The 18,803-nt window shown below is 34.4% G+C and overlaps 1 protein-coding gene across 1 annotated transcript in view; it reads right to left on the bottom strand.

Moving 5' to 3' along the window:
* The window catches only part of LOC129975292 (uncharacterized), a 60,498-nt gene that overhangs the window by 27,243 nt on the left and 14,452 nt on the right, over window positions 1–18,803 (bottom strand). Inside the window, exon 8 of the mRNA XM_056088346.1 lies at window positions 18,679–18,749. Within this exon, the coding sequence (XP_055944321.1) occupies window positions 18,679–18,749 (71 nt within the window). The remainder of the gene's footprint in view (window positions 1–18,678; window positions 18,750–18,803) is intronic.

Genomic DNA, 18,803 nt, shown 5'->3' with positions numbered 1-18,803 from the left:
GATAGATATCATAAAAAAGAGAGAGACAGAAGTTGCACACATTTCCCAAGAAACAAAATCAAAAACAATGGAAATAACAAATTTCTAAAAAAGATTGCAAAGATAAAAGAAATACAAGCAATTTTTAAATTTGCACTGTTACTCACATTGTTTTTTTTTCTTTCTCACACACGTAATAGACAGAGAAAAAAAAATTACTATATTTGTCTAACAATTCGAACACAAGATTTCGACGAATTTCCACTTTTGAAATCTGCCCTTGGACAGTAAATGTATTTTTGGAACCACGCGTATCTATCTGTTCGTGAACATGATCATTCGAAAACGCTTTGATATGAATTGATGAAATTTCGTATATGGTCTTCATTTCGAATCTGTACATTTCAAGCACTTTGCCAACGAAATTCATCTAGAAGTAATTTGTCAATCTGAATAATTGACAAATAATTTCATGATAATTGGCTGATTGATTCCATAATAATTTCACGATAATTACAAAAGAAAGAGAGCTACATGGTAAAAATTTTGCGTATAGATTTAGCATCTAAAGAATGGATAACCAGTATAAAATTTGTGACCAAATTATCTATTTGTCTGTAAACGAAGAGATTGACCGTCTGTTTGTCTGTACTTTCACCAGCAAGAGACCAAATATATTAGATTAAATTGGATTAAGGCTCACATCGGAATAGATGGAAACAACAGAGCAGATGAATATGCGAAAAAGGCTGCACAGAAAGATCAAATAGATATTGTAGTCCCAATATTATTCCTGTATGTTTGGCGCAGTTTAATCAAAAATGGTTCTTGCACCAATAAACTCCATTAACCAACCAACCCAATATTATTCCAAATGTTAAAGAAGGTAATTAGAAGAGAGATTATTATGCAGAATAGATGGATAATGTCGTATAAAGTACGCATAACATATAAATTCAAACCGGAACCAAAAATTATAAAAGTCATATCACTGACTCTCCGACCCTCCCGAAGGCACACGGATATAAAAAACTGAATGACCGGACCGCCGCAACAGCAACACTGGCGGGAACTTTGGTTGAGTCCTAAGGGTCATCACCGGCCCCGGTACAACCCTTCCCGAAGGAAGTAAGTCTCGTCATCAATGGGAGGAGCACCACCTTTTTGTGTACCCACCAGGTTGGCGAGATCCAACCCCCATACAGGAAGCATCTCATCCTCTTTTCGAGGTGCCCCCCCCCCTGGAATAACGAAAAATTATAAAAAAGAATATTTCCCTCAATGATAGTGCAAACTATATCAGAACATAGAAGATACGTGTGCAGATTCGGAAGGATGCAAGGCAACACATGTTGGGAAATAGGCTCGGTTCAGCACTACATGACAGAATGTATTAAACTCGATGAAGTTAGAGGAAGACTCATTCTGGATATTAATAATTTTAAAGTAATATTAAAATATCCTAAAAATTTAAAAATATTTTTTTAAAAAATATAAGTGAAAAGATTTCTAGCCTTTGAACAAAAGATTGAAAACTCTTTGAACTTTTGTTAGCCATTGTTTTCTTATATAACAGACGGATAGTTAATGAGCATAACAGCCATTCACAATAATCTCTGTTTATACGGCTTGTTTCTATGGTAACGGAGAGACTGCTGTAATTAAAAAAAGTAAAAGGGAAAATTCAATAAACGCAATGACGTAAATGCATGGAATTCAACATGTCACATTGCAACTGCAATTCGATTTATGTGTCAAATTTTTGTTCCAGTTGGTAGGAAAAAAGCGCACAAAATACACTTTTGGTTTTCTGTTGCTTGTATTTTAAACACATCTTAGCGGTTAATCGCCAAAAAAAAATTGCGTAAGATCGCACTCTAATAGGCTGTTTTGTCATTATTGTTCATTAAAGGCATGCGGTTAATAATATTGTTACGGATTTCACCACTACTATTAAGTTCGTAAAGTCACCAGATTCGCCTGCAGTGGGTGTATAGTGTGAAAACAATCAGCAGGCCTCAGTAGAAAACAACAACGACGTTTATTTAACAACAAGACATTAATATAAGACACCAATTACCCAGCCGAAACGAGCACAGGACAGCACACTACAGCAAACAGTAGCCCGCAAGTAGTAATCGACCACAGCACACAAAGCGGTTAGACAGAATTCAGCAAGAGAGGGGATCCTCGGAGCTTCGCTCTACGGTCTCTCCAACGACTGAACTTCTTGCTGTCTCTTCTCTCTTTAGATGTATCCAATTGCCAACTCGCTAACACATGACTGGCTACTCCACACACGACTCGACGCTGCTTCTACGATAGACAATAGGACTGAGCACACAGCAGTTCGGCAGTCGCTTGAGCTCCACACAACCCTGGAGTATTCCGCTGTTGTTTCTTTATACTCTCAACGACTCGTTACTTGTCTACGATTCCGACTACGAATCAATTCACTGCAGCTTGAGACTGCCGTCCTTTTATAGTTCCCGGGAAGTGGGCCGAGAATCTTCTGGGCCAGTCAGGCGTATCTCAGTTCCTATTGGATGGTTCATTAAAATTATCTAAGTTTCCAGCATTATCTATTTTCGTCTATCATTCCAGCATTATCAAATTCGTCTCCAAGTTGCCAAATGGTCGTCAAGCTCTGGGATTACTGGCTCAGCACCCGAGCAGCATCCAATACAAATGATTGTAAATCGGTCTTTCCGGTGATAGAACTAACCGTGCTGGGAAGCAACTATACAGACTTGTAACAATATACATAAAATCATTTATAAACGAGTATGCGCCAAAATTACGAGACCACCCCTCCAGTTTCAGAGATGACATTGAGATTCCGATAATATGAATAGCAAATTGACAGCAATTTTTAATTAAACGGCTCAAATATTCGCAACTGTTTCAACTTTTCTCGCAATGAGTTCTGTCACCACATCCAAGATATAAATGTTGTAGTTCTTGGGCAAAGCAGCCATATTTCTATTTTCAGAATATTGGATACATGAGCGTTTTGTGCTTTCATAGTAAATTACAAAAAGTATGCATTTTTGACGTTTTTTTCTAATTATTGAAAAAAAATTATTAGAGTTCTTTATTGTTGTTGTATAGTGAACAGAGTTAAACAGACTCAATAACAAATAACGGCGTTGAAGTCAACACGAAAATTGGAACACATTAGCAACAAAATGCAACAAAAATGTAAGCAAGAATAGCACTTGTAATAAATAACAACATACAGCCGTAACAACAAAAGAAGCTTAGAAAAAACTCGTAGGAGAGAGACTTCACTTAAGCACTTATTTCACTCCTCTAAATTCGTCTGCTACCCTAAACAGTTTCAATTAAACTCAACTGCCGACAGACCACTGATTCACTTCCAGCTTTGTCCCTTTGGTTATTTATGTATTACATCATAGAGCAGCGAATGTTCCAGAAATATCGGCATAACTCACGTATTAATGTAGATATACTTAAGATTCTTCTTGTTTCTGGAATCTTCCTTTATCAGTAAAACTATCTTCTCTTGATTGTTCCCTTTCGACTAAAATAATAGTATTCGGCCGATTTCTATAATTCGGTCTGTTTTTGACGTAGAGGGGTTGAATACATTTTATTAAAAAGTGTTAGAGTGTCAAGAATATTTTAGATGAGCAGCACAAAAATTAAGATTTCGTATCTTTTCCCAGAAGAAGCGTGGTTTGCCCGCTCATTTAAGGCACTCTTCCAGATGAAACTATGTGCATATATTTAATAGCTAAGAAATTAGCCTTTAGGTCATGATTATAGCAGACGTTCTGCATTTTAATCTTTGTTTGTGTGTGTGCATATTTTCTGTAACCGCTGTGATAGTATTTTTGTTATTTCAAAAATAAAGTCACTTATGTTATTTTGTAACATTTTTTTTCATATGCCAGTATCAGGATTTCTCTTTTCATGCTGCATATTGTCATGCCAAGGTATGTGTGAAGATAAATTTCTGACAAATAGACATGAAATGGATTGCCACATTTGTATATAGATCAGTTAGAGATACAACTGTTTTCGTCAAACTTGTCAGGAAACATCGAAATGTTGCAATTTAATCAGTAATGCGTTGTGCAATGGGTTGGAATTGGCGTAGTTTCGCACGTCAGAGGAACAGAACTCCGATGATTCTGGATTTAAAATTTAGCTCATTTCTGGAAAGGCAGATTTCAGTTTCATACAGTGCACCAAAATTTAAATGAATATTACGGTGACCTTATGGTACATTTTTCGTTGAATTTCGAAATCCAAAATCTCCCAAAATTCTAACATCATTTTCTATGTTATATGTTTTCATATTTTGCCATTTGTATGTTTCTTTCCAACAGATTGCAATGTAATTTCCGATTTTTTTTTAAACAAAAACCACCTACATCTATACCAAATCGAAAAGAGGCGCATGAGCTCTGGAAACGGAGGTGTGGTGTCGTATGAAATGTTAAACCTTGCAAATTTAAATAATAAATATAAAGGTAAATCAAGAATTGTCAGTACTTATGACATGGCATTTTAATTTCTCATATACGAAATACAGTAGACTCCCGATTGTCCGCGGGCTGGTTATCCGCGCCTGCCGCACTAAATTTTTTTTCTTTTTCTTCCAAGCAAAGAGAAAATGCTTCCAAAACAAGAAGCAAACACAAATGACTGATTTTTTCAAAAAGGTACAGTTTTACAGTCATGTTTTTGTAATTACATAATACATTACAGCATTAAAACAGTACATATGTATTAATTTTTCTGTGCATCCTTGACGCCTCTCATAAGTACAAAGCACTTTTTCTTTTTTCATTAACAAAATGCCTTTTAGGTTAGTTTTAAGTGATTTACTAAAATAGTAAGCGTTAGTTAAACATTTCCTGCTGTTCATTTTACGTTTTATTGTACATAAAACGATGTATCAAAGTTGGAATGACTGTTTTCTCTTTTGCTATACCCGTTTTTAGCTTTTTTCGGATTATCAGCGATTTTTGTTATCCACGGATAATCGGGAGTGTACTGTATAGAGAAAATATTGTGATCATTAAAACATTCGAATTCGAGATTTTGACGAATCTCTACCTTTTAGACATCCCTGCATTCGAAAAACACCTTTTTGGAAAATATATTTCTGTCAATCAGTCAGTCTGCATGTGATAAATATAATTCAAAACCGAATTCAACCAGACAGAGAAAATTTGTTATATGGTCTCTACACCAAATTTGTAGACATAGTAACTACAAAACGAAAAGAGCTAGATAGATGAAATTCGGTGCGCATATTTAACATCCGTAATGTAATCATCCATTAAATTGTGAGCCAAAGCCAACGAAGCGTTGACTATCTGTCAGTCCTTACATTCAATCACATGTCACAATCAGTCAATTACATGTAAATGCGATAAAAACGCAATGACTGAAATATATTGTTACGAATCTGTAATGCTGCTTCCCAGCATAGTTGGTTCCACCATCGGAAAGAATGTTTTACAGTCATCGGTATTGGATGGAGTCCGGTGTCGCGTCGGAGGGTCCCGGAGCTTGGCGACAAACTTGGCGACCATTTGGTGATTTGGCGACGAATTTGGCGACTTTGGCGTTAAAATAGATTATACCCGACACATCGAGAATTTTCCCGATCCGTCCAGCAGGAACCGAGTTACACCTCGAACGTTCCTGCTTGGTTGAGAGGCTTCTAGCCCCGCCTCCTGATGCCTATAAAAGGAAGCAGTCCTGCCGCTGCCGAGTAGTGGTGAACCGACTGTGAATTGAGTCGCGAGCCAGTGGAGTCGAAGAGTAGTCGGGATCGACAGTGAAGAACTGGCCTTCCAGAGATAAGCGGAGCAGCGACGGAGTGAAGCTAGTGCTGAACTAAGCTGTGCGCTACTGTCTGCAGTAGAGTCTGTTGTATGCTGCTGTGTATGCTGTTGTATGCTGCACGTCTCTGCTGAAGATAATCGTCTTCTGTGCTGTATATAGTTGCCGTCTTTGTGTTGTCCTGCGTGCCTTCGTGTAAATAAACGTCGTTGTTTTATTTTCTACTGCCGCCTGGTGATTGAGCGTTCTCCACATCATATAACTCCCACTATCCAAACGAACCCCGGAAATTCCGTAACAATATCAAATTCGATATGGATTTTGTAACTTCAGTGAGAAATTTTACTTTCAACTGGTAGATAAAAAATGCATTTGAAACACATATTCACTTATATTAGAGAGTATGCGAGCTAGTTTGAGAGAGACCACAAGCACTGTTATTTTTACATTCTGCACACTTATTTCTGTCCGAGCTTATTTTTGTATACCAGTGATAATGCTATGATAACTCCATCTTTATTACTCCATTTTTCTTCCTTTTGTCGCAAATAGATCATAGCTCCTCCTATCATCTTATCCTCCTAAATAATGATCAGTGATCCTATTCCTCCAATCAGATTGTGTCAGCAATTCAGAAATAATTGCAGACTGTCATCACTCGAATTGCAATCATCACTCGAACGTGTTGAATGATGTTATCTGTAGTGAAAGATGATGACCGTCCTGCCATCTTTGCATATATTACACTTTTAAACTTCTCAATCCTCAAAAACACAATTCTACATGATGCTGCACTTGCCCATATTTTGGCAGCAATCTACTGTTACGAAATTTCCAGGGTTCGTTTGGATAGTGGAAGTTATATGGTGTGGAGAACGCTCAATCAGCAGGCGGCAGTAGAAAAAGAAACAACGACGTTTATTTACACGAAGACACACAGGACAGCACAAAGACGAGAACTATATACAGCAAAGAGAAGACAATTATCTTCAGCCGCGAGACGTGCAAACAGCAGCGCACAACAAGACTCTACTGCAGACAGTAGCGCACAGCTTAGTTCAGCACTAGCTTCACTCCGTCGCTGCTCCGCTAATCCATGGAGGACCAGTTCTTCACCAGTTCGATTCCGACTACTCTTCTCTGTCGCTTCCGACTACTCTCCCTTCTTCCTTGTTGAGAGGGATTACGGCTCATTGGGGCCGCAGGCCCCACCATCCGTAAATCTAACAAGAAATAAAACTTTGGGGTGAATAAAAATGTTCTTATTAGTTTGAAGGTACTAGTAGATGATGAGAGATTATTAAGATGACACCACAGGAGTGAGGCCATACTACTCTCCCTAGCAGCTGCCGCCGCCTCCTTTTATAGGTCTCAGGAGGCGGGACTAGAAGCTTCTCAACCAATCAGGAACGTTCGAGGCGTATTTCGGTTCCTACTGGACGGATCGGAAAAATTCTCGATGTTTCGGGTATAATCTATTTTGGCGCCAAAGTCGCCAAATGGTAGCCAAGTTTGTCGCCAAGCACTGGAACCTCCGACGCGACACCGGACTCCGTCCAATACAGATGACTGTAAAACATTCTTTCCGATGGTGGAACTAACTATGCTGGGAAGCAGCATTACAGATTCGTAACACTACGATAATTACCAGAGGATGCAAAATGTTAGTTCAGCTGTAATTTGCTGTTAAAATTTTCATAACTTGCATATTATAAAAGTAATTACATTCTTCTAAATTTTATTTCCAAATGCATTTCTCTTATTCTCCACTCGTAAATTTCTTTAAAGAAACCAGTAGGTGCGGTTTCCCCAAAACTTTCTCGCATACTCTCTAATAAACTTGTCACGCCAGAGAACGAGGCAACCCTGGTATTGGTGTCCAATAGTTACGATATATTAACTTTTGGAGTGAATTTAGCATTTTTAATGAATCTATCGCATCCTTGGCGAATTATTTGGCGATTAATATCTGGCGTGTGTTTTTGGAGTGAATTTGGCATTTTTAATGAATCCATCGTATCATCCTTGGCGAGTTATTTGGCGATTAATACCTGGCGTGTGTTAATAATATACGAGAATCAAATTTACGTTTTAGACACGTTTTCCCAATCAATTGAAAATTTTTTAAAAAACTGTACTAGTAGTCACTTCGTATTTGAATTATCGCATTTACATGTTTCTGAAAGTACAGACCAACAAACAGCCAAACCCGTAGTTTTTGCTCAAAATTTGACAGATGTCTATACAATAAATTTTAAAACTGTTTGTTAAAAATGTTAAAACTATCTAGCTCTCTTCGTTTTTTAATTATCGTATTAACTTTTACTCGAACAGCCGGATGGACGGACTAGCTCTGAACAGATTTTACTCAAAATGCGATAGAAAGCTGCAAATTTCAGCCGTCTAGCTCAAAGGGTTTTTGAATTATCCATGTCACAGACAGACTGACTGACTTTTTTCAGAAATGTGTTTTTGAAACTGAGGGAGAACTAAGACGTGTATATTCAACAAAGTCCCGAGTTCGAGTTTTTTAAGGATTTTTACGATTTTAAAGATTCAACGTTCGATTTTTTTAACGATTCTATATACTATATATGCGGGAAATTAAAAACCCTTCTGAACTTTTCCTTTCCACTAAGATATGTCTCAAATTAATGTGGAAAACTCCCAACAGGGGTGTGATGTTGCGTAGTTGTAGAAGTCTTTCCAAGTTCTGCGATTTTTTTTTTGTTTGTTTGTTTAAGTCAGCTACTTTACAGTAGCTTACAATTCTTTCCGTCCATTTTTCACTATGTCACTTGGTTTCTATATTTTCCGTTTTTGTATTCTTTTCTTATTTCGTACTAACCTTTTAATAGGTTTTCTAGTTCCAAAATATTCTATATATGAACATAGCTCTGCTTTAAAGGCCGCGTATTTCTATAAGCACCACTTCTATGTTATTTCATTTCTATTTTGCAGCAGTTTCAACCTATTAAGTATTGAAATTCTCAAAACACTCGAACTCAAGATTTTGACAATTGCCTAAATTTTTTACCACCCTGAATCGAAAGAACACGTTTTAGGTAGATTCCTATAGGAAGACTACCTATTGCAATGGTTCTCATGACAAGACTTCTAGAAAATTTCTTCATATATGTAATGATATTTTAATATCTAATTCAATCCAAATTAATTTCCTAAATTTTTTGCCTAATTCGGCCCATGTTGTGGTCATTCTAAAGTGTTCTCTTGTTTCCTGATCCCATTCCACGTATGAAGTGGTGTAAAAATTATTGCGACATCAGTTTCGCGTGTCAAGTGAAAATGATCCCTCCGTTGCCCTTGTCAAAGGTCAACATATGTATTCAATTGCCACGTGGCCAGAAATCCCATATTATATAAGACTAGCGATCATTTATTTCGCCCCTTCCCTTCCTTACTTCTACTTTTGTGTCGCGCTGTGGCGGACTTGCCTTGTCCGCGTCTCTGCTTATTAATAACTAGCCGCCTTTGGCGACCAGCCGGTTCGCCAATCTAAATGTTCGTTTAAATTTTAATAATTAAATATTTTGAACCGGAATACTCCGGTGGTACCATTAAATATTTTACGCAATTCCAACTTTAATAGATTCTTCAGCAAAATATTTTAAAACTTCAAATTTTGATAGTCATATAATTAATTCACTCATAATATTATAAAGGCCTTCAGTCATAGCGTGGTATGTATCTCTCTAATTTCCTGTTACCCCTCGTAGAAATTATGCTTTAAATTAAAGTGTAAATGATTAATCTGCAATTAATATAATAATATTTTTTACTGAAAAAAGCATTTTTTTTAATAATATGATTACTGATAATAGAGTCACTGAGCGTTTAAACTTTATGGTCACTGAAGAATATCTTTCTTAATTTATGTAATATCTCAAGAATTTGTCAACAAAAATTTCTCACATTCATCATGAACAGATCGATTCATTAACAATGTTTCATTTTAAATGCATCAAACACTAAGAAAATAAAATGAATCGTTTAAAATAATAGGTCGAAAAAAGGTTTAAAAAAACTACATAAAAAACGATGTACTTAAAACTATAAGCATATACAAAAAAATATATAACTAACATAAATACAATTTACTTACAAAAGCATGCAACTAACCTAAAAATAATTTAAATCATCCGTTGATAACGGTTGTCATGGCAACAATCAGAATGCGCATGCATGAATTTTCTTCGCCACTTACGGTAACGCAAATGCGTGGACTTTTCTACGCCAGTTGGGGTAACGCTATGCAGATTAGACATTTTTAATTTCCTTTATTCTGTGTTATTTTAATTCAAAAGTACTTCAGAATGAATCTGAAACATGGATTAATTAACAATGTTTAATTTTAATTGCATAAAACATTAAGAAAATAAACAGAATCGTTTAAAATAATCCGCCAAAAAATATTAACCCTAGCCTCATTACTGTTGGGAGAAAAAAATAACTGAAGCCTTACTCATCGGCGGTGGGGGAAATGGAAGATTTTTTTGGCGGAAAAGTCGGCGGTTGGGAAAATGGAAGATTTTTTTGGACTGGAAAGTTAGTTTTTAATTAATAATTAAAATTTCAAAAAAAGGGACCCCAGGTGCACATTCCCGACCTCTAAGGTATACATGTACCAAATTTGATAGCTGTATGTCAAATGACCTGGCCTGTAGAGCGCCAAAACACACACACACACACACATTGAGCTTTATTATAAGTATAGATTATGCTTTCCTGGAATGGATATTAAAAGTAATTTAAAAAATGTAAAATGTCTCTTCAGTGTCTTCGGACCTGCATTCTGCTTCAACCAAAATAAGTTTACATATATATATATAAAAGGAGTAGTTATGGTGAGGAGTTGAAATTATCATTTCGCAGTAACTTTTTTTATATTGAAGATAGAAAAATAAATCAAATCAGTCAAATTAGGGCCTCATTAAGACGAACAACTTATGCATTTAAAGTTTTCCGATAACTGAAATATCTTAGAAGTTAAGGGATGAAAAGTAATTTTCAAGATCTAATTTTGAGTGTTTCTAACATCCACAGTTTGTCACCCCAGAAAGTAACTCAGATGTAAAGGAATCTACCTCTACCTTCCAGTTTTCCGGGTGGAATCTTTTGAAATTATGCTTGTTTCTCTACCTGTTTATAAACACGATTATTCCAAAAGGCATTGAGCTAGCTGGATGAAATCTGGTGTACTGATTTAACATCAAATGTGTGCATTTCCATAAAATTTTAACTTAAATTCGTTGAGGACTTTCTATCTATCTGCCCGAGTACAAGTGAGCACGATGATAACAAAAAGCAAAAATTTATTTAGATAAAATGTCCATCCAAAATGTAGATTCTTATTAGGTTTGAAACCAAATCCGTCAAACTGTGAATTGTCTATCCGTCTAAACTTTCACATGCATGCAAACACGATAGCTCAAAAATGCAATAATTTAAATAAATGAAATTTGGCTTCGGATCTTATGATTATAATTTCAATTCAACAGCAAATTTTGGTTGCAATTTTTGGAGAAAAAGCCATCCAAATTAAATATTTGATTTTTTTTTTTGTGTATTTGTGTATTAACCACATGCGAGTGATTAATCGTCCCCCAAAAATAGTCAAAGATAGCACACGAGATCAAAAAAATTATATCAATAATCTGTATTTTGTAACTATCGTTACTTAGTGTCAGGCAATTAACAGAAGTAACGGCTTTTTTACTTTCTCTTGTACATTATATAGAGAAAATACAGTAATCGTCAAAAAAATCGAGATTTTGACAAATCGTTACTTTTAAACCTCCCTGATTTTGAAAAACTCCTTTTTGGAAAATATATGTCTGTCTGTCTGTGACAAAGATAACTCAAAAACGCTTTGATCTAGACGGATGAAATTTGGTCTTTACAGCAAATTTTCATATTTCTATCAAATTTTGAGCAAAATCTGTTCCGAGGAAGTTCGTTTGTTCGAATATAATATAATGCGATAACTATAAAATGAAGAGAGCTACATAGGTGAATTTCGGTATCCAAAATTAACATGTATAGTGTAGGCAATTCTCAAATTTTGAACTAAATCTAACAACGGGATGACTGTCTTTAGGTCTGTACTTTCAGAAACATGTAAACGCGAGAACTCAAAAGCGCAATGACTTAAATAGATCAAAGTTGGTATGGGAATTTGTGACAACAAATGCAGAATTTTTGTTTCAATCGGTTGAAAAAAAACGTGTCTAAAACAAAAATTTGATTTTCGGATACTATTAACCCCATTCCGGTGATTAATCGCCAAAACACTCGCCAAGGATGACACAATAGATTCAGTAAAAACACCCAAATTTACTCCAAAAAATAATATTAAAAAAAATAACTATTGTACGCCAATGCCATACACGGCGTTTACAGACATGACATGGTCGGGATAACCTTGTTGGAAGAGCTTTAGATTCATGTCCCTTAGGTTGCGAGTTCGAGTCCCGTCGGCCGAAGATTGACCGCGTGCTTGGTGGCTGACGCGCGTATGAATCTGTCGTCGTCGCAAAGTTCTTCATGCCAAGAGTAATATCATTGGGGGTACTGGATCAGGGGTGATCGTTCCCTGATTCAGGTCTAAATTACGATCTGTGGATGAGTGAATGAAAATGCATGGATGAAGTCCGCCCCGTAAAAAGAGTTGTGAGTGTGTGTAGCTAAGTCGTTCTCTTGGCCCTAGATGGCGCTACTATAAAAGTAGGAGAGGCTCCCCCACCGGCTTAAAATCGCTGCCTTCAAAACAGCGGGCTTATCCATGGCAAGTGACATAAGAAACAACAACTGACATGACAAGTTTCTATAGAGTATGCGAGAGAGTTCTGGGGAGACCTCTGCCTCCGGTTTATTATACTATGAAGCACACAACTGTCATGTGTGGGATTCTGAGAATGAAATACACTGACCCCTCGTAGCATTCAAGGCCTTACCCAAGATCCACAATTTTATGGAGGGGGAGGGATAATATCTTTATTAGAAAATACGTGAGAAAGTTTCGGAGAGACCACTCGCGATTATCTGAATTCACCATTGTGCCTATGCTATTTCGCTCATGATGCATCACATTGCTGCTCTATTTTAGCCTTATTTTTGAAGTTGGCTCATTTCTTCTTACCACACATAATTGTCAGTAATTTTTCTGTCTTTTTTATTTTGCAGTTTTTCGGTATCTTCTGAGAGATTTATAGTATTTTTCTTGGGGGAGGGAGGGGCATTTAATATTGCATATTCATTCTTTGTTATGTCTTTTTTTTGTTTTGAATTATTATATATTTATTTTTCTCTATCAAATGTCTGTATTTTAATCAAAAACTTTTTCTCATCTTGTCCATTTTTTTTTGGAATGTCCAGTTATCAATTGTTATCTTCTTTCGTGTCAAATGTCTTGTGATATGTTTATGACATTGTCAATCACACTCCTTGTTTATTTACAACATTCAGCCCCTGTAAATTCCAAAGGTCTTGCATAATATTCTACTGTTCTTACCAGGAAAACCTTTTGGATCTGTATTCGAATCTCCACGGTCATTTTGAGCTGGCGATTAGGCCAATCATACAGCAGGGAGAACAAGAGGTCACACGTGTTGGATTGTGGTGACTCGTTCGTAGGGGTTGCAGACCTACAGCGCTCCCTTAAGACGTTATTTATTTGTTGTAACATTTATCGGAATTTTCTCTTTGATGATCCATGATTTTGACCGATCGCATAATAAACTTGTATAATCCCAGTTAAGTCAAGAAATCCTTTTATGATTTCCTTGAACATAAGAGCGTTCAGAAATTAAAATCACTGTATATCAGCTTTCATCAATGAATAACAGTAACTCTTCAAAGAGTAAGTGCAAGTTTTAATTTGAGTCGTTTGGTGGGTCGGATTGTCCTTCCGCAGGTCATGATCCCTTAGGCTCTATGTTTGGGAACTAAGAACTACTTTTTTGCTGGGCGTTATTCGGCTTGCCAATCAAAACTTTTAAGCCACTTCTTTCGATGATTTGGTGAACAACTTAGACTTCCATCAATAGGAGAATATGCGGACATCGAGATTTTTTTCTGTTCATGGGACTCTGCAATTAGGGAGAAACGATCTTCTAGGAGCTTTTTGAAACTTGCATATTCCTGATCATATACAAAATCACGAGCTGGCACCTTTTCTTTATCCCTTTCTTCCAACCCCCGGGGGAGGGCACCTCGAAATGAGGATGAGATGCTTCCGGCATGGTGGTTTGATCTCGCCACCCTGGAAGGAACTTAAATAGGTGAGGGATCTGACTCCTCCCATCGATGACGGGACGTACTTCCTTCGGGAGGGTTGTACCGTGGCCGGTGATGGCCTTTAGGACTCAACCACAGTTCCCGCCAGTGTTGCTGTTGCGGCGGTCCGGTCATTCAGTTTTATGGTTTAAATCCGTGTGCCTTCGTGGTGGGTCGGAGAGTCAGATGGCTGACTTATCCCTTTCTCCCAAACATTAATTTGCCTTTTTTTTCTTTTGTTTTAATAGTTTATTGAAAAAAAATGCTTCTGGCTTTATGCGTACAGCACTAAAACACTTTTCATTTTTCTCATTTCAACACAAAAACACTCTTTCATTTCAATCATTAATATAAAATTGTCTAAAAAATATAATACTATCCTGCGTCTGAAATCATCTAATCAATTTAATAAGGATAATACGGGGACGGGATCTTCAGAGGAAACAGCATCGAAACCATATCCCAGACAGTTATAATTAAACCTTTAACAAAATAATCGAAAAAATTTAAGAAAAAAGAATTGTGAGTGCAGGTTGAGCTTAAAAAAACACATTTACAGATGCAATCTTTAATCTTCTTTCAGACAGTTAGCTATCTATAAACTGTTTAGATATTACTAATTAAAGAAAAATAAAGAGCTGTAAAATGGCAAAAATTGTATACAATCAGATGCGACCTTGCTAATGCCTTGAGGCTTTTCACTGTTGTGTATCAAATACACTAAGAAAGAATTGTAATCTAAAAGCACTTTTTAAAATGAAGCCATTATAAGATTTTTACACTCAGAATTTTCAATTAACGCGTTTACATGTTTCTGACAGAACAGACCGATAAATAGTCAAACACTTAACGGATTTGGCTCCAAGTTCGATATGTGCTTACACTTCAGAATTTTGTATCTTTGTGCCAAATTTTAATCATCTAACTTTCTTCGTTTCATATTTAACGTGCTCATTTTAATCAGACAGCCGGACAAACAAATTTTTTCTGAATGGATTTCGTTCGAAATAGAAATAGAAAAATTTGTACATAGAAATCTATACATTTGGCGGTAAGATTATGTAGCATATTTTATTCCTCTAGTTCTAGGCATTTTTGAGTTATCGGTTCCTAGATAGATAGACAGAGAGACTTAATTCCAAAAATGAATTTTTCGGTTTGAAAAGTGGAGTTTAAAATCACGAGAAATCATCATTACATTACTTTCTCATTGTATAATTGGCATTGGATAAAGAGAAAAGGAAAAACGCGAAACAGAAATATTTATGCTTCTAAATGCAAATGATAATTATTCCTAATAGATCATACACCAGCTGTCAATGAGCAAACGGAAATTAAAATTATTCTCTGATACAAAATTTCATCTGCTTGAAACAACATGTTATGATTTAATTTTTAAGTCATCTTTTTTATCGAAAAAGCTGCATTATTATTTATATATAAGCTGTAATCTTATTTTGTACTTTTCTGTTGAATATATAAACCAATAAAACCATTACAGTAACATTTTTAATTTATTTCAAGCATTTAACTTTTCCAAATTGACTTTTAAAATAAATTTTTATGTGCTTCCCTTTTTAATTTAAACTGTTATAACTTGGGCAATTTTTATCATAAAACAATGGGTGTTATATGATTTGTTTCAGACTGTCATTTATTTACTAAATATGATTCATAGGACTGGGAAACAGCATAGAAAGTTAGAGTTCGAAATTTTTCAGAAATACATTTATTGACTCATACACAACATAAAATATAATTCAACCTTACATTAAAAGTATTTTCCCCGGTTTGAAATATATTTCTCTTTGCAAATTAGTTATTGGACCATTATTATTAGTTATTTTGTATATAATCGCTTCATTATATTTTTAATTGTTTTAAATTTTCATTTTCATGAAGTCTAATTTAAATGAAGCCTAAAAGACTACTATTGTATCAGTTCATCTTTATAACAAAAATATGTTTCTTTTCATAAAACCATATATTACAGTCTACAAAAAATATTAAAGAATGAAATTTCCTCTTGAATTCAATGCAACTTTTGGAGAAAAAGAGCATGGAATAACAAACCCAAAGAGTGACAACTACAAATGGTATTTTGCCAGTGAAATAAGTAAAGGAAAAAGTATATATCACAGGTTTTAGACAACCACAAATTTACAAGAGTACAAAATAACATTTACATGGATTACAAGTCTATACAAATAAAATGGCAAATAGAACACCACATCGACAAAACAGAGGTCTCCAGAATAACTTAATGTTAAAGATCCTACAATTCAAAGCATTACACACTCCGCATATCATTTATGCATATAAAGTCTATGGGACAGAAATCGCATTTATTACTTATTGCCGGATGACAATATTAAATGTAAACAAAGTGTCAAAGAATATTCATTGAACATTTTTCAGCTGCACATAATTCAACATTTCGTTTTTCTAATTAATCGAAATGCAAATTATTATTAGGATTTCTCAGTAGTAGGCTATAATCTTCTTTCAGTCAGAGGATAGAATATGTAAAAGAAATCAAGATGTTAGAAACAAACATCGAGTAATATTTAATCGAACGCGAAAGTAGGCTTAACTGACACCAGATGGAAATTCGTTGCCACTAATATTCATGTCTTCCAAAACTGTTATCTTATAAAAGTTATTTTTACATTATCTTAAAATTTAAAAAAAATGCTTATATAATGGTATTAGCTTCATCTACGTTCAATTTTTATCTTTATTTTTAAAATATTAGTTTGGTTTGAATCAGAAGCAATGTTAGGATGAAATTCAAATTCTTCCATCAAAACGCTCAATCGCATGCTTTTACCAATATAAAAATAAATATTTCAAAAAATGCCTTCTTTGGACAATACTTCCTAATGAGGATTTCGGTTCTGCTTTTATTTCGTAGTACCTTCATTTTTCTATTTTCACATTAAAATTGGTAATAGAGTGATTCAATTGAATTCGTATTCCATCAAACAACACGTTGAACATTTTAAAAAAATGCATTCCGTATTATTCTTTTACTGCCTAACAAGTCAGTAATCTGATACAGCAATCTGGTCTCCAAGGGCGGCTAAATTTCATATAATTATATTATATGATAGTTAATTTTTATTCTATTAAATTTGAATTGTATATTCTTTTTATTTTACTTTATTCTTTGTCAATGAGCTTATTGTTATAGTCTACCTTGTTCTTGAAATTACTTTTTGAAATTGACAAATTTATGTAACAATTAAAGGGATTTTTTTTTAGAAATTTAGTGTTTTATTTTTCGAATTTATGCTCTAAAAGTTGTTGATTTTAGGAATGGCGTCTCTTTTTTTTTTTTTTTTTGTTTTATTTATTTTGTATGACGCAAAAAGTTATATTACTTTTATATCGTTTAGTGAGTGATATTTAATTATTTATATTTAGAGTAAAGGCATTATTTGTTTTATTCATTACTACGCAATTTTTTTTATAGGTCGCATCGGTTTATTTTTGGAACAAAGGTCTTAATTTAAGTCAGACGTCACAATGAGAATACAGAGTTAAAGCCAGAAATACAATTACGTAACTGCCAAAATTAATTTCAGTGTCAAATCGTTTTTATTAATTGGCCCTTTCACTTTAACATGGTACTTATTTTGAAGGGATAAAACGTCACTTTCCACTGAGGAAAAAATAAAATTACTATTAAGGCAATTTTTGAAACAGAATTCCATCCTAACTTTAGGAATTCTTTGAAAATTCAGTGTCCATCAAACTTAAGGAATTTTTTGAAAATTCAGCGTTCATTAAATTTAAGGAATTCTTTGAAAAAATCAGAGTCCATCAAGCTTAAGGAATTCTTTGAAAAAATCAGTGTCCATCCTAACTTTAGGAATTCTTTGAAAAATAAGTGTCCATCCTAACAAGGAATTCTTTGAAAAATCAGTAAAAATAATAGTTCCAGCATAAATTTTAAGAATTCATTTTAAAAAATTTGCAAAAATATAGAAGATTTTAAATCGTTTTGAAGAGAAACAGAATTGAATTGTTAAAGTTTTAAATTTTGAAAAATCTTAATATATTATTTTTAGAAACAATTATTTTGCTAACTAAAGAGGTACGAAAAGAATGCATTGCAAATAAATATTTTTAAAATGTATCTCGGTAATATGCTTTAAAAAAAATATTACTATGAAATTGTATTAAATATATTTTTTTAAATAAAAATGAATTTCCATTACTCCAAAAAAATGTAATAATTAAGTTTTGATTATTGAGCTTATAATTAATTCATTAGTTTAATGTGTAGTTAAAGCTTAATTTTACTGTATATTCACTCTTCGAATTATTTTTTGAAAATGAAACATTAAAATTTTAATATTTCAAAAATAAAAAACTGTTAACAGATAATAAAGTAAGCAAATTCAAAAGAATTGCATCCAAATCTAAAAATTATAAAAAATACTTTATTAAACAATTAAATGAAAAGAAGTAAAAAAAATTGTACAAAACATTAAGTTCTTGATGGTGAGTGCCACAGCAACAAAACGTAAACATAAATTAAAGTTCACAACGCAAAATAAGCGAAATAGTTTAAACTTTGGGCAAACCAGCTACAACAGAACTTTCGATTCCACACTCATCAGATCCACGAAGGATTTTGAAGTAACCTAGAAAGGAAACATAACCAATAATTAATAAAAATTGAAGATTTGTTTTAAGAA

Source organism: Argiope bruennichi, chromosome 7 (assembly GCF_947563725.1).
Source record: "Argiope bruennichi chromosome 7, qqArgBrue1.1, whole genome shotgun sequence".
NCBI classification, from domain to species: domain Eukaryota; kingdom Metazoa; phylum Arthropoda; class Arachnida; order Araneae; family Araneidae; genus Argiope; species Argiope bruennichi.
Note: the sequence above shows the minus strand (reverse complement) of the source record. Positions and strands in the feature narration are given on the sequence as shown.